The sequence below is a fragment of the Leucoraja erinacea genome, chromosome 7 (genome assembly GCF_028641065.1).
Source record: "Leucoraja erinacea ecotype New England chromosome 7, Leri_hhj_1, whole genome shotgun sequence".
In the NCBI taxonomy this organism is placed as follows: Eukaryota; Metazoa; Chordata; class Chondrichthyes; order Rajiformes; family Rajidae; genus Leucoraja; species Leucoraja erinaceus.
In genome coordinates this window covers 9,018,123-9,041,045 of record NC_073383.1, presented here as the reverse complement: position 1 = coordinate 9,041,045, position 22,923 = coordinate 9,018,123, and the positions used below count along the sequence as shown (strand labels likewise).

General features: G+C 40.7%; 1 protein-coding gene across 1 annotated transcript in view; it reads left to right on the top strand.

The window, feature by feature from the left end:
• Positions 1–22,923, top strand: part of LOC129698622 (collagen alpha-2(V) chain-like) — a 245,989-nt gene that overhangs the window by 111,249 nt on the left and 111,817 nt on the right. The window contains exons 4-16 of the mRNA XM_055637740.1: positions 330–362; positions 627–659; positions 4,886–4,939; positions 8,023–8,124; positions 9,817–9,891; positions 13,384–13,428; positions 15,221–15,274; positions 15,443–15,496; positions 17,605–17,658; positions 19,735–19,788; positions 20,015–20,068; positions 21,274–21,318; positions 22,080–22,133. Of these exons, the coding sequence (XP_055493715.1) occupies positions 330–362; positions 627–659; positions 4,886–4,939; positions 8,023–8,124; positions 9,817–9,891; positions 13,384–13,428; positions 15,221–15,274; positions 15,443–15,496; positions 17,605–17,658; positions 19,735–19,788; positions 20,015–20,068; positions 21,274–21,318; positions 22,080–22,133 (711 nt within the window). The remainder of the gene's footprint in view (positions 1–329; positions 363–626; positions 660–4,885; positions 4,940–8,022; positions 8,125–9,816; positions 9,892–13,383; positions 13,429–15,220; positions 15,275–15,442; positions 15,497–17,604; positions 17,659–19,734; positions 19,789–20,014; positions 20,069–21,273; positions 21,319–22,079; positions 22,134–22,923) is intronic.

Sequence of the window (22,923 nt, the reverse complement as noted above, 5' to 3'; positions counted from 1 at the left end):
GCATCACTTAGAGACACCGGTGTCGAAATTCATAAAAGCATTCACACAGAAATTTATACTTATTTATTATAATTTTAAAATATTGTGTGGATATATAGAAAATCAAAATAAGAATGATTAGAAAAGATAGTAGGTTTGTAGCCTTAGTTGTAAACCTGTATAGATAGGGACACATTCAATGTATTTCATATATCAGGTCCATTATAGGATAATACACAGAAAGCTTAGTTGGTTTCCAGCTCTGTAGAAAGGGTAATGCTTTGAAGTTTAAATGTTTATTGATTTACCTGGTCCTTCCAATTTGAACTAATATTTTCCCTCGCTTACAGGGACAGAAAGGTGAACCAGGGGATGTCCGCAGAGTAAGTAATTTTAATCTAGTCTCTTTTCACTCTCACTGGATTTTATCTCTTTCTTGGAATGGCTATTTTTGATGCTGTTGGCAGCAACACTTTTTCAAAGCTGGATATTTAAATGTAAGAGCTTGCATTTTAAGTAAACAACAATTGAAATTTGAATAAAATTAATGAAAGACAGTGGGAAAATGCCCAGTACATAACTAAAATGATGATATTATCCTCAATTTCATTGTTCACTGAAGGTTTACTTTTTTTCACTTTTAACAGGTGGTTGGAATAAGAGGACCTCCAGGCCCAGCAGTAAGTCATATCTTTCTAACTTAGTGTTATAAAAATTGATTTCCTTTCAGGAGTGAAATAAGATCATCTAAGGGCGAATGTGAGAATGTCTCATTTGTGTTAACAAATATGAACCTGATATAGAAACATAGAAAATAGATGCAGGAGTAGGCCATTCGGCCCTATGAGCCAGCACCGCCATTCAATATGATTATGGCTGATCATCCTGAATCAGTACCCCGTTCCTGCTTTCTCCCCATATCCCTTGATTCCATTAACCCTAAGAGCTATATCTAACTCTCTCTTGAAAACATCCAGTGAATTGGCCTTCACTGCCTTCTGTGGCAGAGAATTCCACAGTTCAGATCTCTCTGGATGAAAAAGTTTGTCTTCGTCCCATTCGTAAATGACCTAGGTTCTGGAATATCAACATTCTGATGTGATGCACCTTTAGCGAGTTGCTGGAAAAAATATGTTGTCATTGTTTCTGAGGGCAGTCACGCACAATGCAACTTTTATTAACACAAAGGTACACAAAAATGTTGGAGAAACTCAGCGGGTGCAGCAGCATCTATGGAGTGAGATAGGTAACGTTTTGGGCCGAAACCCTTCTTCAGACTGATAGGTGGCGGGGAGTAGGAAGGAAAAAGGGAGGAGGAGGAGCCCGAGGGCTGGGGGATGGGAGGAGACAGCTCGAGGGCTAAGGAAGGGGAGGAGACATCAAGGGCTAACAAAATTGGGAGAATTCAATGTTCATGCCCGCCGGATGCAGGCTCCCCAAGCGGAATATGAGGTGCTGTTCCTCCAATTTCCGGTGTTGCTCACTCTGGCAATGGAGGAGACCCAGGACAGATAGGTCGGATTGGGAATGGGAGGGGGAGTTGAAGTGCTGAGCCACCGGGAGGTCAGGTAGGTTCTTGCGGACCGAGCGGAGGTGTTCGGCGAAACGATCGCCCAACCTCCGCTTAGTCTCACCGATGTAGATCAGCTGACATCTAGAGCAGCGGATGCAGTAGATGAGGTTGGAGGAGATACAGGTGAACCTCTGTCGCACCTGGAATGACTGCTTGGGTCCTTGAATGGAGTCGAGGGGGGAGGTAAAGGGACAGGTGTTGCATTTCTTGCGGTTGCAACGGAAAGTGCCCGGGGAGGGGGTGGTACGGAAGGGAAGGGAAGAATTGACAAGGGGGTTGCGGAGGGAGCGGTCTTTGCGGAAGGCAGACATTGGGGGAGATGGGAAGATGTGGCGAGTGGTGGGGTCACGTTGGAGGTGGTGAAAATGACATAGGATTATCTGTTGTATGTGATGGCTGGTGGGATGAAAGGTGAAGACTAGGGGGACTCTGCCCTTGTTTCGAGTGCGGGGATGGGGAGAGAGAGCAGTGTTGCGGGGTATGGAAGAGACCCTGGTGCGAGCCTCATCTATGGTGGAGGAGGGGAATCCCCGTTCCCTGAAGAATGAGGACATTTCAGATGTCCTGGTGTGGAACGCCTCATCCTGGGAGCAGATGCGGCGTAGGCGGAGGAATTGGGAGTAAGGGATGGAGTTCTTACAGGAGGCAGGGTGGGAAGAAGTGTAGTCCAGATAGCCATGGGAGTCAGTGGGTTTGTAGTGGATGTCGGTCAGGAGTCTATCACCTGCGATGGAGATAGTGAGGTCAAGGAATGGTAGGGAAGTGTCGGAAATAGTCCAGGTGTATTTCAGTGCCGGATGGAAGTTGGTGGTGAAGTGGATGAAGTCAGTCAGTTGTGTGTGGGTGCAGGAGGTGGCCCCAAAGCAGCCGTCGATGTAACGGAGGTAGAGGTCGGGGATGGGGCCCTGGTATGTATTGAACAAGGATTGTTCGACGTCCCCGACAAAGAGGCAGGCGTAGCTGTGGCCCAAGTGTGTGCCCATAGCTACGCCTTGTGTTTGGAGGAAGTGGGAGGAGTCAAATATGAAGTTATTGAGGGTAAGGACCAGCATCGCTAGGCGGAGGAGAGTGTCAGTGGCTGGGTATAGGTTGCTCCTCTGGTCGAGGAAGAACCGGAAGGCTTTGAGGCCATCCTGGTGGGGGATGGAGGTGTAGAGTGATTGGACATCCATGGTGAAGATGAGGGGGTGAACACACCTTGTTCGGCATCGATGCAATTTAAAGGGAGCCTTCATGAATCTGATGGAAATATATTCATGATTGAGGTTGACTGTCATTATTTGAGGAAGCTCTACAATTTTAGTTGCTTTAGGCAAACAAATCACCCTCCATAAATCCTGAAAGTTATAAAATAAACATTGAAATAGTAATAACTTGAGAACTTTGAAGAAATAATAATATTTTTCTTAGTCACTTTCGGTGATTTGAAATTAGGTCACATACAAGTTGTGAATGATTTGCACTAAAATATAATATTTGGAAAACCTATTTTCGGCTATATTATTAAAACACCGTTAATATTCTTGAATTTGTCAGCATTTATTTATTTCAAGGAAAACAGTGGCCCACAATCATGTTCATTTACCATGGCCTATTGCAGTGATTGATGGCAATATTTTTTGCTTGTGAGTAATGCAAATGTCTTGAGCATTCCATATATGAACAGCAGCACAAAACTCCAGTGCAATTTGTGCACAGTTTGGTGATCATGTTTGCGCCAGATTGTATGTACAATGCAAGAATTCCTACCATTTTTTTCTATAATTCTGGCAGGGTTTCCAAAACAAATTAGACAATGCTCAACATTCTAAATACCTCTAAATAATCTATCTCTTCAGATAGAAATTAGGTATTCATGAAGTACTAGAGATTGACAACAGCTTCTGCCCTCTGTTGCCCCCGTTTCATAAAAACACACAATATCTGCATCTAAAGATGTAGGTCCACGGAATCATTACAAACTATATCGGTAGTTCAATGCTTATACCACTTCATGAGTAATTGAGGAATCTGGATAGATGATCTGGAGGCACAGGTTTTATGGGGAACATAAGTACAGCTAATTAACGAATTCTTCTCATAGCTGACAAGGATTGTTGATTTAAAAAATACATCTTTTTCAAAGGTTTCAAAAGTCTGTTTATTGTCACGTGTACCTATTAAGGTACAGTGAGACTCGATTTACCATACAGCCATACCAAAAAAAAACAAGACACACAATTACATAAACATCCACCACAGTGGATTCCACATTCCTCACTGTGATGGAAGGCAATAAAGTCCAATCTTCCCTCTCTATTCTTCCACGGTCAGGGCAGTCGAACCATCCGCAGTCGGGGCGATCTAAGCTCCCGAAGCCGGCGATCGAAGCTCTCACGTCGGGGCGATCGAATCTCCTGTGATCGGGTAGTTCGATGCTCCTGAAGTTCATTAGGAACAAAATCTATAATTCTTATCCATTCTACAAATAATTCTAGTCGACAGCAATGTCTGTGAAATTATACTCTGAAAATTTCTCACAAGTGAATTTGGCCTCTGAAAAGACATTTAGTTCAAGTGCAATGAAGGATGGATGATAAATTAGGACTAGCAGTGCTGTCCGGGATACATTCAAAAGAAAGACAAATGACAGCACAATGTGTCACCCATAATGAGAATAGGACACCTGCTGTCTGGAGTTTCTCTTGTGGAGCTTCTTGACTTTGATGTTGGCCACTGGCCGCCTCTGCTTTATAAATTAATCCCTGACTCACTTAGAAATGGCCACTCTTTGGAAAGATTGAAATATTTCTATGGTCATTTCACCATATCTGCATCAATTGTGTGCATTCTTGAATATTTATTAATAAATGCACAAAATTGATGTAGAGATGGTGAAATTAGGAAAGGCAACTAAGACCCTAGTTAATGAAGAAAGGTGGCTAACTGCTGTGGGGAAAAAAAAGTATATTCCATTTAATTGGAATTGGAAGTAATCATAGTAACTGTAGTTTTGGTGGACATGGTCACAATGGATTGAATGGTTGTAAATGTCATTAATTACTAATCCTTGTTCTGAAGAATAAAAAGCATAAGTATGATACTTGTATTGTGTTTAAAAGAATTACTTTGGTCTATAGTTAACATCAATGCCATTTTTCTGGTATAAGTATGGTTTGGACTAATTGTGTTGATTAGTTAACAATTCAATTTATCATTTTAACAGATAAATGCTAAAATGAAAGAAGATGCATTTAAGGGACCTTATTCTCAATGCTTATTTCTCCAACAATTCAAAGGCATTAATCTTAGCTCTGAACTTGCTTTTCACAATTGTAACATTTATTTTTATAGGGTCCACCAGGTTCAAATGGACCAAGAGGAAGGGAGGGCACAAAGGGACCAACAGTGAGTAATGTTTTAAACACTTTGAGCCCAGATTTAATGAGTGTTATGATCATGACCATAAAAATAGTCATATTAAGTGCCATTCGCACAGTTAACGTCACGCCGGTAAGATATTACAAAATTATGTTATTCAAGTAATATAAAATTGTGGACAGATGATGAGAAGAAGAATCAAAAAGAAAATTTTAAAAATAATTATGAAAGGAGATTATTGATAAGGTCAAAAATTGAACTTAGTGATCTGAATTACATGCAACCGTATTCAAGTTAGGGGAAAAAATAGCAGAGGCAAAGGAGTAAATCTACCAAGACCTCCATAGATTTACTGACGGATATTGATGGCTTGATAGATACAGCATGGAAACAGGCCCTTCAGCCCACCGAGTACATGCTGGCCATCGATCACCCGTTCACACTAGTTCTATGTTATCCCACATTCTCATCCACTTCCTACATACTAGGGGCAATTTACAGGGGCCAATTAATGTACAAACCCTCATGTTTTTGGCACATGGGAGGAAAACAGGAATCCACAGAGGAACTCCACACGGTCACTGGGAAAAGGCCAAGCACCACGCAGGCAGCACCCGAGGTCAGGATCGAACCTGGGTCTCTGGTGCTGCAAGCCAGCAGATCCACCAGTTGGATAATTCCTAGGGTGGGGGTGTGGTGGAAAATGCTTTGCACAGGGCATGGGGACCAGCTGTGCAATGGTTGCTTCTGTTGCTGATCTCTTCATAGGTTTAACAGGACAGCACGAATGTCCACACAATTTCTGCTTCTCAGACTCGGAACTCCATCCACTGAGAGCCTGTACCAGGATAAGCTCGCATCAGCACAACAAGCACATCCAAGTGTATGGCTGGGGGGGGGGGGGGGGGGGGGGGGGGGTTGGGGGGGGGGGGGGGGGGGGGATACCACCCATTGCCAATAAAATGAGGAATAGGTTTAATTTGAATTAATTATGATACTTTAAATGTTTTAATTGCTTTCATATGTGCATGGGTAACTATAGTTTAAATGTTTCTGAATGGTTTTAGCTTTTGTAAAAATCTTAACGGGTCCAAGGTAATTTTGGATGTTTTGAATGTATCTGGCATTGACATATGTTCAGTTTAAAGGGCAGGTTTGACAGCCTGTGAGGCCAGGGGTGGGGCTGCACCGACTGTCAAAGCTATTCTGGCAGCACAATCGATCTTTGCACTGTCAGTGGAAGATGGAGTCTGGACCATACTGGAGTCCACCGCATGGTACTGCTTACTGATGGCTCCTGATCTCTGGCAGTGAATGGCCTGCCCCATTATTACACACACATGAGAGCTGATTCAAAAGTGGAAAATTGCCATCTTAGATTGTTCTTGCATATTAAAGTCAGAAAAAAATAGTTCATTGTCTTGTAAACCAAATAGTGTAATGTCACTGACAGGATGGATAAAAGAAGATGAAATAGAATAGGGCAGAAGAGTGGCGCTGCAGTAGAGCACCGGAGACCTAGGTTCGATCCTGACTACGGGTGCTGTCTGCACAATGTTTGAATGTTCTTCCTGTGACCATATGGTTTTCTCCATGTGCTCTGGTTTCCTCCCACATTCCAAAGACATGCAGATTCGTAGGTTAATTGGCTTCAATAAATTTGCTCCAAGTGTCTGGGCTACGAAACTGGGATAACATAGAACTAGTGTATGGATGATCATTGGTCAGCATCGTCTCGATGTGCCGTGGGGCCTGTTTCCACGCTGTATTTCTAAATTAAACTAAACTATACTAAATAATAGCATGCAATAGAATAATATTTTGAAACTGAAAACATAATATAGAGCCATTACCATGGATTTACAAACTGAAGCTGTGCTTAATCACTATTATCTTTATCTCCATAATTAACAAAGATAGACATGAGTAATGCAGCAGGTATAATGTATCTGAATTTTCAAAAGGATTTCAATAATATACCATACTGTAGACTCATGACCAAGTTCAGAATACCAGGAGTCAGGGAAGCTATCAGAATGAAAGCTAGCAATGTAGTTGAAAGCAAAATATAGAATGATTAATCTCTGCTCTGATCCCACCCAAGTTGATTGTAGGATAGCAACACAAGTGTAAATGTGAACTGAGATATTGCCATTATATTCTCTAAATCCATATTTCAGCACCATTGTTCCACATCTGCTGCTATGAGAGCCATTTTGTACTTAGCCATTCTTTGGATAACCCAGTCCAGGATGTAGGAATGCTGTAAGCTTCAATACTTTCATGCTGAAGTTATAGAAATGGCCTTATTGTCTTTCATTCCAAAGTTTACAAATCATTTTTAGTCTCTCCACTTCGAGCAAAGCACTGACTCCTAAAAGTACTCAAGATATTTCATGGAAATGGAAATCTGAAATAAAATCAGAAAAGGATGAAAACACTGGGCAGATCAGGCAACACCTGTGGAAAGAGATGCAGAGTTAATGTTTCAGGTCAAAGACTCAAATGTTTCATTGGACAAAGGGTATTTGACATGAAATGTTATCTCTGTTTTTCTTTCCACAGATGTTACCTGACATGCTGTACATTTCCAGTATAACATACTGATAAGCTGATCCACTTTGCGTAGCATGTAAAAGCTTCCTTCCGAATGAAGACTTGTAACACTTACTTTTCTATTTGTAAGAAAGAACTTTACTTAGTCATAGTTATCCTGCGTGGAAACAGGTCCTTCGGCCCAACTTACTCACACCGACCAACATGTCCCATCTACACTAGTTCCATCTGCCTGTGTTCGGTCCATACCCCTCTAAACCTGTCCTATCCATGTACCTATCCAAATGTTTCTTAAACGTTGCGATAGTTGTGACTTCTATAGGGAATAATAACTACTTTGGCAATGCAACCAAAATTTGGAAAGATATGTGTTTTTATTTTAATTCAATCAGTGTCTAATTTTAGGCAGAAAGATTTCTATTAGCTGGCGATCTGTCATTATGTTGCTTATCGGTCATAAAGCTAGTTCATGCAAGGTGATACCATGTAAGCCTACAAATTAAATCAAAGCATTGTACCTTTTGCTGAAACTTGAATGTAACCCTTGGTTTTAGGGTGTGCCTGGTCCATCTGGAGGTGATGGTGTGCCTGGAATTCCTGGACAACCTGGTCCCCCAGGGCCACCTGGACATCCCACTCATCCTGGCTTTCAAAGTGTAAGTACTTCAAAGCCTAATGTTTTCAGTAGTTCCTCACAGAAAGTATAACAGCTCATATAATTATCACGACTTTGCACTTTAATTACCGGGCAGCGGAAATGATCATTGTTGTCTTTCATCATCTTTGACATTTCCAAAGTTGTTTGATCTACTTACAGCAGCTTAGACTTTACAAGATCATGCAAGATCAAGCAACAGGTTTTGTTCCATTTCACTTCACCCTCCGCATAATTGTAACACATTGCAACAAGGAAATGCATTCAGAAAATAAGCAAAATGTAACAAAGAAGAACTGCGGACACAGAATGCTGGAGTAACTCAGCACGTCAGGCAGCATCTCTGGAGAAAATGGATAGGTGACGTTTCAGGTCAGGATCCCTCTTCAGACCTATCTATTTTCTCCAAAGATGCTTCCTAACCCACTGAGTTACAGCAGCATTTTGTATCTATCATTAGAAAATACACAAATTGTCTGCCTCTATATTTAAAAGTGTAGGCCTTTATCCTAACCATTTAGACGTGTTTGTGTTTGGGAAACCCTAAATAAGAATTTTAATAACACTGAATCTGGATCTAATGATACTGAAACGGCCTTATAAAATAAAATGCTGAATTTCTCGTTTTTGTAAATTCCTAATCATGAACATAAAACAGGTCTGCCTGATTTGTTTGATCTAACAATTGTTCATTATATATCATTCCACTTGAAACAACATCAGCCTATGATGTTAGCCTTTGTGTACCACATTTAAAGCATTTGAAAAAGGCACAATATTTATATATTATTTAGTAAGCATTTACCCGAAGCAAATTTTCTGCATTTACATTTTCGTTACAGGTTACAATAGACCGTTAAAGACAAGTTTTGATTTTTAAAAGAAAGTCAATAACAAATTGTTGTCTTCTGTTTTCATTATTCTACTATCCATGTAATTGAAGCAAGGCTGCAGCATTGTAAACCTGATTCTCTGGTCTCTGGATGCTATATGAGTCTTTGTAGAGTGCCTATTAATGGTAAACATTTACAGGCTCGTTAGAGCCAATACAGAACTTCGCTTCTCACTCTGCGCACTGTGTCGATGCCCTATACATGGTGACTTTTTGCATACTTGTGTTTTGTTTGCAAAACAATGAGTTTCACTGTACCAAGTACATGCGACAATAAAATAAATCAATCAATTAATCAACTAATCACTCAATCAATTAATTATTGTTGATGAATTTTACAGTTACCTGCAGAATCATGGATTTATTTAATCATGAACACTTATTATTTCTGAACTGACCATTGATAAAATGGGAGTTAAAGCCTCCTTAAGCTTTTTGGCCTATTATGAACAAATAGTTTAAGAGCTTTAACTGTAATTTTCCATCTGATATAGCATAATCCCATCACAAAATAGATAATAATGGCAAGTAATAATTATTTCATGGTGGAAATTAATATCTCAAACATGAGTCTGAAGAAGGGTCTCAACCCGAAACATCACCTATTCCTTTTCTCCAGCGATCCTGTATGACCCGCTGAGTTACTCCTGCTTTTTTGTGTCTATCTATGATTCCATCAGAGGTGGCTTACTCAGCCATTCTCCTGAATACATTTTACTATTCTCCGTTGCCCAGTTGTGAGTTGTGTATTTCCTGTTCACATGGAGGATTAGCGTGACTGCTCTGTTTCTTCTCACACAGCAACTTGCATCCCAAATGGCTGGTGGTGAAAAGTCAAGTTTACGTGGCCAAATAGGAATGGTGCCGGGAGTTTCGGTAAGTCCGTTGTTAAAATGTTTGCAAACTGTTTTCAATGTAGCTTGGTTATGGCGAAGAGTGCACAAGATAATTGTTTTCAGAGAATAGATGACCTAAGTAAACCAGAAGCAATACAATAATTTGCTGCAATATTAGGAATATCATACCTTGTAAGCATATATGGATGTAATTAAATAGAAACTGGGAACTGCAGATGCTGGGTTTAAAAAACAAAACAAAGTGCTGGAGTAACTCAGGGGGTCAGGCAGCAACACTAGAGGAGGACATGGATAGGTAACATTTCAGGTTGGGAAACGTCGGCTGATCATGTTCTCCAGAGATGCTGTCTGACCCCTTGAGTTACTGTATCTCAGCAGTTTGTGGATTATTTTTGGATGTAACTATATATACCTAATGTGGGAGAAATATGTCTAAGCACAAAGGAACATTGTTTTAAATCTTTCATGAAAATCACGATGCCCAGAAACTGATAAACTGTAAACGTAAACTGATAGGTCTATAATCATCATTTTTATGAATCCATGATCAGGTAAGATCAAGTATTGTGTGGGAAATTATTTAATGTAGGTAAATGAATTTAGATGGGAGAATTTATAAATTCAATAATGTGGAGAAAAAACTGTAACATTAATTTTCCATTTGCAATCATCAATATGAAACACTTAAAAGGGTAACAGATTTTGTGAGCACATAGATAAGAAAGGTGATTTCATTAGATGCTTCACAGGCCATTCAGTTCAAATCTCATGGGATTTACATTTAACTAATAACATGGTATTCAGAAAATCTAGTCAATAATAATAATGGCCACAGATTCTCAAATAAGACTATGTAATTTGCAAATGTCGTACAAGGAAGAACATTCCCTCCTTGGGGTGCTTTGGATGTGATTGCAGATAATCCAAAGTGTGAGCTCTTAATTGCCCCTTGAAATGGCACATAGTTGTATTGCAAGAGCTACAGTGAAGTGGCAGAAGAATATAATTGGTGGACCACCTACCATTAACATTGGCATCCATTTCCCTCTCATCCCCATTCTCTTGGCTTCTCCCCATAATCTCTGAAATCCTTAAATTAAGAACCTATCAATCTCCACTTTAAAAATTGCCAATGTCTTGGGCTCCACGGCTGTCCACAGAATCAACACAATGTGGTTAAAGAAATTGCTCCTCATCTCGATTCTTAAGTTACATCCTTTTATTCTGAGGCTGTGCTTTCTGATTCTAGACTCAACTGAAAACATCCCCATCCTTCTAAACTCTAGGTAGAAGGGAGCATCACTTAGGTCCTCAACACTGATTACAAACCCCACAAAGTCTGATGACATGAAGGTTTTTAATGTTTAAGAAGAAACTGCAGAGGCTGGAAAATCGAAGGTAGACAAAAATACTGGAGAAACTCAACGGGTGAGGCAGCATCTATGGAGCGAAGGAAATAGGCAACGTTTCGGGTCGAGACCCTTCTTCAGACTGATGTGAGGGCGGGGGTGGGGAGGGGGGGGGGGGGGGGGGGCAGGAAGAAGAAAGGAAGAGGCGGAGACAATGGGCTGAGGGAGAGCTGGGAAGGGGAGGAGAAAGCAGGGAATTAGAGAAGTCAGTGTTCATACCGCTGGGGTGTAAACTGCCCAAGCAAAATATGAGGTGCTGCTCCTCCAATGGCGTAGCGGTAGAGTTGCTGCCTTACAGCGCTTGCAGCGCCGGAGACCCGGGTTCGATCCCGACTACTGGTGCTCTCTGTACGGAGTTTGTACGTTCTCCCCATGACCACATGGGATTTCTCCGAGATCTCTGGTTTCCTCCCATACTCCAAAGACGTACAGGCCTGTAGGTTAATTGGCTTGACGATTGTGTAAGTTGTCCCTAGTTTGTGCAGGGTAGTGTTAGTGCATGGGGATCACTGGTCAGTGCGGACTCGGTGGGCCGAAGGGCCTGTTTCCTCGCTGTATCTCTAAACTAAAGTAAACTAAACTAAAAATAAATATACCTGACCTCGCCCTTGCCAATCTACCCATGGAGGTTGCATCTGATCATAATAATATTGGTAGAAGTCGCTTCCATGGTGCTTGAGGAGACAAAGGCTAATCTTCGTAAGACAATCCTCCATCAAGTTGGATGGATCTAGATTGTGCTTAATGGGATCAACTTACAATGGACCTGATGGCTTAAAAGTCAGCACCCAGGAAGTGTTTTGTTTCATCAGAAACAGCAGAAATATACACTACGACAATCCATAAACTCGTTTTCCAGCATACCTAACACACAATTATAAGATAAAGCAGGGAATCAAGTGGTTCAAAGAGCAACGCAGAAGGTCACATTGGGAGTAGCATCAGGGATACCCAGAAATGTGGTGATGCCCTGTGAAGCTTCAACTATAGGAAAGCATGCATATTAAATAGCAAATGCAACATGAAACACAATCCACAACGGACTCTTCTGTGACCAAATGCAACTGTCTATACTGAACAATGTGATTAAAAATCTTGCAAATTATGAATTTTGAATGTGATTGATTGATTTAATACCTTTTGGGTAAATTTGATGCCAGAAAAGCATGTGAACAAACAAGAATATCTTTCCCAAAAATGAGCAGGCAATCTTAACAAAGGTCCTCGGGGATGCGTGCATAATTGTACTACTTGGATCAAAGTGCAGGTGAATTTCGGAATGCTCAACAGTGGGTTGACTCTTCTGATGGGAAGTGGACCAGACACAATGCACCTTTTCACTGCACTTTGCACCTCATGATTGCTAGCCGCAAGCAGCATGAGAAGAGTGCGATCAATCGATGCCCTATATTCCAAGTTCCCATTCATGCCTCACTAAACATGATGTTAAATGGCATGAAGGACTCCTCCACCTGAAACAAACATCTGCCAATTTTGCCAAAATGGATTGCAAACTACTGATTTTTTTGTCATTAGATTATTTTCTCTATCAATTGATGGAGTAGTGGGTATTTTTGGTTCCTTTTTTAATACTATGGGGAGCTATCTGGCTAGAACTGAAACACTTCTTCATCTATTCAAGGGAAGCAAGATGCTTCCAGGAATGAGAACCGGAATTTTATGTATGAAAATAGAATGGTTAGATTAGGGTTAAGTTCTGGGGAACAATGGAAGTTGAGACATTTATTCAAGCTGATTATAATTTTCGTGAATCAAGATGCGAGGGACTGGAAGGTTCCATTTCCTTCAGAAGAGAGGCAACATATATTTTAGGTTAGAGGACAATTGATATAAATTGTTCTTATTCATGAAGTTGTGGGTTTGCACTATAATTTCTGGGAAGATGATGAAGGCAGAAACTTTGAACCAAGATGTACAAAACTGTATAAGTACCTTAACCATAAAGCTACCTGCCAATTTGTGATGTACCCCCAAATGAGGAATGGTACAAAGGGCAGATTGTGCTGATTAATGTCAAAGCACAATCAATCCTCATTTAATTGGTTAGAACATTGTTGACAGTTTTTTGTTTTATTCTCCAGGGTGAAGTTGGATCTAGAGGATCTCCAGGAGCCATGGGGGCACAAGTGAGTATTTTTGATTAATTATTCCAATTAGAGGGAGCAAATCCCTTTTATTATTCAGGATTCACCGACATAAATGGGAGTTTAAACACGTTAAAATATTGCAATTGCCTGCACAAAGAATACCAAGAAAAAATATTTTATTGTTGCTTAAAATGACCGTTCCATTAAATTCAGCTACATGTTGATAGGATTTGTAATGGGCCTGTCCAACATGGGCTATTTTTAGGCAACTGCCGGCGAATGTCATAGTCATAGCAGATCGCTGACAAACCGGCGACTGGACCTCCACTCGACATAAAATTTGAAATAGAATAATTTCTTTAACAACAAAAAAAACAAAGTCAGCACCGGCGAGAGCCTACGTCACCTGGCTACAACCTATGTTAACCTGGCGACAACCTACGTTAACCTGGCGACAACTACAACAGCACCTACGTCAGGAGAAGTCAAGCTACACTCTTTGGCGTCAAACCCATTGTCGCCGACTGTCTCCGTAAATTTTTCAACATGTTGAAAATCCAGCGGCGACCAGAAAGACGCTACGACTCTTTGGGTGACTGAGGGGACTACTCAAGACCATATAGGCAATACCCCGGTGACCATGTGGCGACAGCCTAGTCGCCTGCAGTCGCCTAAAAAATCACCTAAGTGGGACAGGCTCATGAAGGTCAATCGTTCCCGGAATTAGTCGGTTTCTCCACCATTTTGTTTTCTCTTCTCAGTAATATATGTGAAAGTAATATATTTGAAACATCCAATGAATCACAAATTGATTTTTGCATTGTTTAATTTGGTCTCTTAACCATCTCTGAAGGAATTGACTGTTATGTAAAACAATAAGCAGATTCAAAGGAGTGATAACCCAAGTCATGTTCAGCTTTTGCCCTTCATTTCTTTCCTGTTATTATGAGTCCCAAAATGTTCTGATTTCTTTGTTTTATGCGGACAGCAAGATTATTTCAATAGTTTTCACCACTACTACGTGTCAAGCCTTGGACGTTATTATTTTGTATCCCTTGCCATTTCCTCTCACTCTACCGGTATAGTTTGAGAAGAAGAGTGGTGAATTTCTACAGGTCTTGTCTGAAGTTATTTGGCCTGTTCAGTCTGTTACGAGTGAGATACATGTCAACCATGGTTTAACTGGGTGACAGAACAGACATAAACATATGAATGGCCTGAACTGGGTCCATGTTCCTGCGACTCTTGCAGTAATTGCTTTGTAATGAGCAGATAAAGGATTTCCTCACTAAAAGAGAGCATGCAGGCAAATAGTGAAAGAGCAGCAACTCCAAATAATAGTTTGTGCTATTGCTGGCTTGATCCTCTGCTGTTTATATTGAGAGATCATGCTAGAGAACGTTAACATGAGCCCAAATAAAGATCTTCAATAGAAAGTTTTGAGTATTGAAAGACAGTTTTTACTGATGCTGTATTGATTACACTGCAGCAGATGCATGGAGGGGGGAAACTAAAGAATTGTTCTTTCCACCTAGTCGTGGATAGCCAAATGCAGGCAGAAGGTTTGCATGTTTGCTAACTATTCAGAAAGAAGAGTTTAGAAACCTGGCTGGAAAATAGGGTGGAGTAATTAACTTCAGCTGAGATGCCATCACTAGCAGAGGTGCAATGATTTCCTCCAGAATTGCAAATGACTGTGGGATTATCTCGGAACTTCATTCTTTTAGGTTACACGTCTGATAGTTTAAGATAAATGTTTTCAGTAATCCTACCAAGGTCTCAATTCCCCTTTTAATCCGTTTTTTTTTTTCACTCTCTCCTGTCCAATTAGGGGCCTAAAGGTCAAGCTGGTCCTCCTGGAGAACTTGGTGACTTGGGGCCAATGGTAAGACTATCAACATTATCATTAACATCTGCATTGTACACCTTAAGACTATTGACATTGATGACGTGATGACATGTTACTAAAATTATGTCATTCTGTTTCTTTAATCAGTGCACTCAACTATCTTTCTATGCAAAGGATAACAGTTTTCCCCTCTCTTAACTACAGGGTGGAATTGGAAACCGTGGCCCTGAAGGACGACCTGGAAAGGCTGGTGAAGATGTAAGTATATACACGTTATTTCTTTAAATGCATCCTTATAATTCTCTGTGATAAACTATTGAGCAATGGTTAGTGTCAATTGCTTACTCGGGCAGAAGCTGGGAAGCTTTTGCCCAAATTGTACACCTTTCCCTAGGCTTAATGGGCGATTCCCAAGGTTTAGTGTGCAATTCATGGTCAATGCTATGAGTAAACGTGAAAATGCGAGAGTCATACAATGAACTGTTTAGAAAAATGCCAACTAGTAAGATTGGAGTTTTTGGGACCTTGTTTTGTCACCTTAATTCACCTCACATACTGGACATATGCTTGCCCTTGCATAACCTTTCTGAGGTAGTTTGAATCAATTGTATAGGTAATAGAAAAGGAAGTGCAGTAGAAGGGTTAATGTAGCTAGATTTACTTGGATAGCTTGCGAAACAAAGTTTCTCACTGTTTCTCTGTACATGCATCAGATTATAATCTAATACCAATTTCCATGGTGATTGTTTGAATTGCCCATTTTAATTTTGGAAGGGCCACAAATGTGGTCAGAAAGTGGAGTGAACATAGTCTACCACGATTTACTGAATTTCTGCAACTAATATTCTCAAACCGTTGGGAATAATTGTAAGGTCACCCAATTATCACCCAACCCTATCTCATCTGAAAACAATTACTTTCATTCTGCAGGAGGAGCTTGGAGGAGTTTAGATGGGAGTGACAGATAGCTCGTAGCACATATTATGTGATTAAGCAAATGCATTTAGTCAAGGGAATCCAATCCCCATCTCCCAACAATGTTGCTAAGAGGAAGATCCAAGCTTCACAACAAGGATAAGATTAAAAGAGATATGGCAGATTTTAACATTGGCATTGACATTGTTGGGATGCTGCTGCTGAGGACTTGGGGAGGTGGAAGAAACCCCAGGCGGGTATGATGCACCACACAGCACGTGTTTCACAACCCTGGAGGCCATGTACCAAACGCCGTGAAATGATCAATTGCAATGGCAAAGCACTCCCCAGTCCAACGGCCAATCAATCAATCAATCTCTTTTATTCATCACATACCCATATAAGTGCAATGAAATTATTTATTTGCCAGCAGCGGTACAATCAAAAAAGAACACTCAATACACAATGGAATTTAACACAAGCATCCACCACAGCATTGTGGTGGAAGGCACAAAGTTCAATCAGTCCTCCTCCATTGTTCACCCGTGATTGGGGTCATAAACCTCCGCAGTCGTCGCTACAGACAGCCGGATGTACAGGCCCTCTCGTCGGGATAGTCGAACACACTCCGCTGCTTGGAGGTCCCGAATCGGCGCTTTCCTACAGGAGACCACAGCTTCAGCATCTTGCAGGCCACAGGCCGGTGGTAAGAGCTCTTCACTGGCTGTCCCGGGCGAGGGAACTCGGGCTCCAGATGATAAGTCCATACCGCGCCTGCGGCTAGAAGCTCTGCAGACGACGGCTTCAGGATGTTATAGGCCATGGGCCGGCGATCGGAGCTCTTCTCCGGGAATCCCCAATGAGGGATCCCAGGCTCCGGACACCGCGCCCGCGGCTAGAAGCTCCGCAGACCGCGGCTTCAGGATGTAACGATAGGCCAGCGATCAGAGCACTCCATTCTGGTGACCCCGGCAGAAAAGTCCATGCTGCGCCCGCTGTTGAAACTCCGGGCCCGACTCCGGGAAAGGCCGCTCCAATCCATGTTGTAAGGCCACGAGGGAGGCGACATGGAAAACGTCGCCTCTCCGTGGAGGAGGCGACCAAAAGCGGTTCCCCCCTTACCTACTCTCACCAACCCCACACAAGACAAACCAAGAGACACCAAAACAAGCATTTGGACACAGTAAAAGAAACAAAAAAGTAGAAATGACGGACACGTTGCTGGCAGGGCAGCCATATCGCAGCGCCGCCACCGACCAGAGACAACTTAAGCTGTGAGTGGGTCTGCCAGTCAAGGATAGGCCAAGCAGCCAAGGCAGGATGTGTAAACATTGATGCAACATTCACCTCACCAAACAGGGCAACACCAAAGCTGCACGATTATCTGTCACAGATGGACGGATGCTAACTAACTATTTTCATCTTTGGATTGAATTTCTTTTCTTCCCCAGGGTGAATCCGGGAAAGCAGGACGAGGTGGGGAGCAGGGATTCATGGGGCAACAGGTAATATGGCACATCACTAAACTTGATTTACAAATTGGAATAACACTGAGATCTGATGACTGACTTAATCTGATTTAAATGATTATTTATTTACTTATGTATTACTGTTCAGTGGAAAAATTGACATTGAATTTAAAGGATTGTATGTTGTTTTGTAAAATTAAGATCTCGTAGAGAAGATGGATGTTTTAAAAATGTATACCTGACACAGGTCACTGAAATGACAAATTATCTTAAATATTGATGACAGTAATAACATTTGTTGCGTGATAATGTATTTTAGGACTGCTGAAGTAGCATAATGAAACTTTTTATTCCCAAACTGGATCCAAGTTAAAACATAGGTAACAAGATTAAAAGACTCAAGGAAATTATTCTTTCCAATCTAGGTGTGAAGAGCTGATAATGTAGTAAAAATAACTAGGAAATAATTCCAGTTCCAGTTCAATATGTAATTCAATGGATATTGACTCTTAAGGGTCTACTGCAGGCTAACCAATGAGGTACATGGGATATCTTTTAGTATTGTTTAATTCTGAGATACAGTGCAGAAACAGGCCCTTCGGCCCACAGAGTCTGCGTCGACCAACGCACACTAGCACTGTCCTACACACTAGTGTCCTACACACACTGTCCTACACACAATTTACCATTTTTATCAAAGCTAAATTAACCTACAAACCTGTACATCTTTGGACTATGGGAGGAAACTGGAGCACCCTGGGAAAAGCCACGTGGTCACGGGGAGAACGTACAAACTCCGTACAGACAACACCCGTAGTCAGGATTGAACCCGGATCTCTGGCGTTGTAAGGCCGCAACTCTACTGCTGCGCCACCATGCCGCATCACCTGTTGTAAGTTAGGAAAGATGGGTTGTTAAAACAAACCGACAAGTTTATAATCTTTTTCTGTGAGATCAAAAGAAGGACCGTTTTAAGTTGAGCATAACATCCTTACCCTTACCTTGCCTCACCTCCTGTTCAAACTGTCAGATCTTTCTGGGGACTGGGCCTTATGTCTACTTACCTCACTGCCTGTTCACCTGGTGCAGAAGGTCAATATGATCAAAAACTCCAGGTAAATGCAGAAGGCCAAAACCACGTGGCAATATTAGACAATGGACTAAATCCAGCAAGATCCAACTAAATTGGTTTCTCATATAACTGCCAAATTTTGGACAAACACAACCTCCCAGACGAGCCAACATACCTTCGTCGGAGCAATAATTATATTATTACAAGACCTGCTCACATTGATTTTGGTATCTTCTTAGTAATCTTTTGAATGATGAAAGGGACTTTGATCACAATTAATATTTAATTGACCAGATAAATAAATCTGGTCAATGAAATTGACCAATGAAACGTCACTCATTCCTTCTCTCCAGTTATGCTGCCTGTCCTGCTGAGTTACTCCAGCATGTTGTGTCTACCTTTGATTTAAACCAGCATCTACAGTTCTTTCCTACACATAAATAAATCTATATATGGATGGCTAAACCAATAGGTGATTTGATACTAAAAAATGGAAAATATTCAATAGTTCAGGCAGCATCTGTTGATAGAATAATCAAATGAACTTTTCAGGCACATATTAAAAAATCACACATTACTGTATGATTGTACCATTTATTTATTTAGTTATTTGTTTGTCTGTCTGTCTGTCTGTGTCTGTCTGTCTGTCTGTCTGTCTGTCTGTCTGTCTCTGTCTGTCTCTGTCTGTCTGTCTGTCTGTCTGTCTGTCTCTGTCTGTCTGCATGTCTGTCTATCTATCTTCCTCAATCAACATTATTTCTTAATTTGTCTAATTATCGCTTATGAAGCCTTGCTCTGAGTAAATTAGCTGCAATTTTCCCATTTTACAAACACCATACTATAAAATTAAATGACCCTGAAGTATCTTGTTGATAAAAAATAAACACAAGATCTTTTCTTGTCAAGGTACAGATGATCTAGGTTATATCATTTTCACTGTTACTTCTCCTTCTCGATTGTCCAAGATACATAAACTGTGTGATTAAACTAAGTGCACACTACTTGCACTCCGGGATGTTAAATTATTGCTTTGCTTTCAGGGTTCTCGAGGTTTCCCAGGTGCCCCTGGCTTCCCTGGTATCAAGGGTTTGAGGGTAAGTAAGCATAAAACAAACACAACTATTCTTCATTTCATGTGCATTTATTAAGTAACTATAAGGCAGTGTTTATCTGTGTTACAATGGGTTAGCTTGTGCATCCATTATGTGAGCCATCACTTTTGCTTCAATAACATTTATTTAAACTACAGTGTTAGTGATACATAAATAGTTTTTCAATGTAAAGTATTTCACTATTGTTTTTTTAAACTATTAATCACAGGGACATCTTGGTCTTGAAGGACGAAAAGGTGAAATTGGAGCTCTTGGCCAGAAGGTGACAATCTCATGGTGAAATGATGTGCCACTTGACTGAACTGTACAATGTTATGTTATGCAGTTAATGTCTGTGAATATATGGCCATTAGATTTGCCTAGAATTTTTTGTCCACCAGGTTTAGCAGTTATTAATGTATTTATTAAATTATTTTTGGAGGAATTTCAGGCACACCCATTAAGCATTTATGGATGGGTAACTTGAGGGAAGTATCCTTAAATCTGTACTTATTGAACATTGAGTAAAGTTCTGCAGTAAAACTTTGCAACTACTAAGCACCAAAGGAGAATCACAAAGCTTTGACCTTGGGTCGTAATTTAATAGTTCATCTCGAATAATGCCCAATTGTGTCAAACAATAGTTCACCATTTGTTCATTTGTTCTAGGAGCAGAATTATGCCATTTGGCAAATCAAGTCCACCCTGCCATTCAATTATCGCCAATCTAGCTTTCCTCTCGTAGCCCCCGACACCCCTGTACAAATCAAGAATTTATCAATCTCTGCCTTAAAAATATACATTGACTTGGCCTCCACAGCTGTCAGTGGCAATGAATTCCACACATTCTCCAACCTCTGACTAAAGAAGTTCCTCCTCATCTTTCTAGTGGTGCGTCCTTATATTCGGAGTCTCTGGCCTCTGGTCCTAGACTCTCTCACTAGTGGAAATATCCTTTCCACTTTCACGCTATCCAGGCCTTTCACTATTTATTAAGTTGCAATTAGATCATTTTGAGTATTGATTAGTGCAGCAAACACTGACGTCTATCTCAAGGGTCACCATATTTATTTTGTAATCAATAAAATAATTAATGGAGCTTTGCCGAGGGAAGAAACAAAGGAAGACCCGGAGTGGGGGAGCCGCAGTGAGGGGAGAGGGGTGGGGGGGGGGGGGGGGGGGGGGAAGAACAAAAGAGGACCTGGCATGGGACTGGGGGGTGGGGGGTAATTTGTAACTTTGTAAACAACCTTTATGGGCGACTATTTGCATACCTTGGGTATGCAAACAAAGAATTCCACTGTGATTGGTATTCAATTCAAATTCAAAGTATTCAATTCAATTTATATGTTTGTTTCTAGTTTTACTTTTAAATGTTGCATTTTCCATGCAATCCCAGAAAACCAGATCTTGGTTATGTGTAAATCAATAGTTGTTTAACGAATGATGGCATTGTTATCTGATCCTGTTTTTATTCACCTGCTGTAGGGTGATCACGGTTCTGTTGGTGCAATGGGTCTTCCGGGTTCTCTGGTGAGTGTCCTGCTGGGAATTGGGTTCTTAGCTTATTTCCTTAACAGCTGAGATTTTATTTCCACTTTTCATCCCTTATTTAATCCAGCACAGATTTTATAAAAGTAGAGACTGAACTAAATGCATTGAGAAGAAATACTGTCACAAAAACTGACAGATCTACAGTGCTACGTTTAAAAGATATAACATTTATAATGATGCAGAGGGAATCAATGCAATTAAAAATGAAGTGTTTAAATGGATTACAGGATACCAAGTGTGAATATATGGTGGAAAATATTTTTTTTAAAGAAAAGGATATGAATAAATGAGACGTAAAATGGAAATAACAACATGGATTAAAAGGGTTAACAAAATCAAGGAGATGGTGGGAGGAGGGAAATCGCCAAAGATGCCTTTTAATACCAAGTATATTCCATCCATTTATGGTGAAGATGGTGAGCTGGTGAGACAGAGCTTGGTGGGGATAGCTATTTCTAATGCTTCACGTCAATTTTTATGAAAGAGGGAAGTAAATCAAGAACAGATTAAAATGAGTGATGCCCTAATATATATAGAGTAACAGAAAAGCTAGCTCACTTTATGGAAGATAAAATCCTGACACTTGATGGGATATCAAGGATTTTAGGGAGAATGTTATTTTATGTACTTTCGTAGGTTTTCAGATTGGAGTTTTGCTGAAGAAACATATTTGGATTCTTATCCACGATCTTTGTCATCTTCCTCACAGGCAATCGTTGTAACACTTATTTTGTTTACAGGGTCCACGAGGTCTTTCGGGAGAAAGAGGTCGATCAGGACCTCAAGGATCTACCGTGAGTACAATATTGAAGTTACTACCTTTGCTTACTTTGATCACTCAAACTTTCTATTGGTCTACTGATTGTTGATTTATTTAAATAGAAGGGGAAGTATGACCAAATCCCTCATGTCCCTGGGCAATTAATGTCCCGGACATATTGCAGTGGCAGATTATTATATTGTTCAAGAGATCGCTCCGTTATCTCTCTAGCCACTCTGGAGAAAACATGGTATCAGGAGAATGTCGTTTCGTAACGCATGTAAGCTCTCCACGTCCTTCAGGTTCAAAGCTTCTTGAAAGATAAATCTTCATAACACACTTTTGATTAACAGTTTCTTTATTGTTGAAGAAAAACAGTAAGATATTCATCCATCCAGCTTTCTTTTACTCGTACATTTTAAACTTCGTCAAACTTCAGCTTATCGCTTAGAAACGATAGAAAACCTCTCATGGTCAAAAGCTAAACTCTCAGCCATGGTCCTCCGAACTAAACTAACTAGCTAACAGCTTCTGCGCAAGAAGCCCAGCAGCAAACACGGCATCGACTTTGTAATAAATCCAACTCACATAATTACGGGCAGACTAAAATGTAAAGGCAAATGCCATAATTAATGACACACAAAATAAAGCCAAATGGCCGCTACACATATTTCACTGTAAAACAGGTCAATAATTGGTCGGACCGATAATAATTTCGAACCAGCAAGAAAACTGAGTGGAGGACACAGGGTCAGGAAGGTTACAAAGTGAGGGTTTCATACAGGTCCTGCTGAATTGAAAGGCGGAAACTGCTTACGGTGATC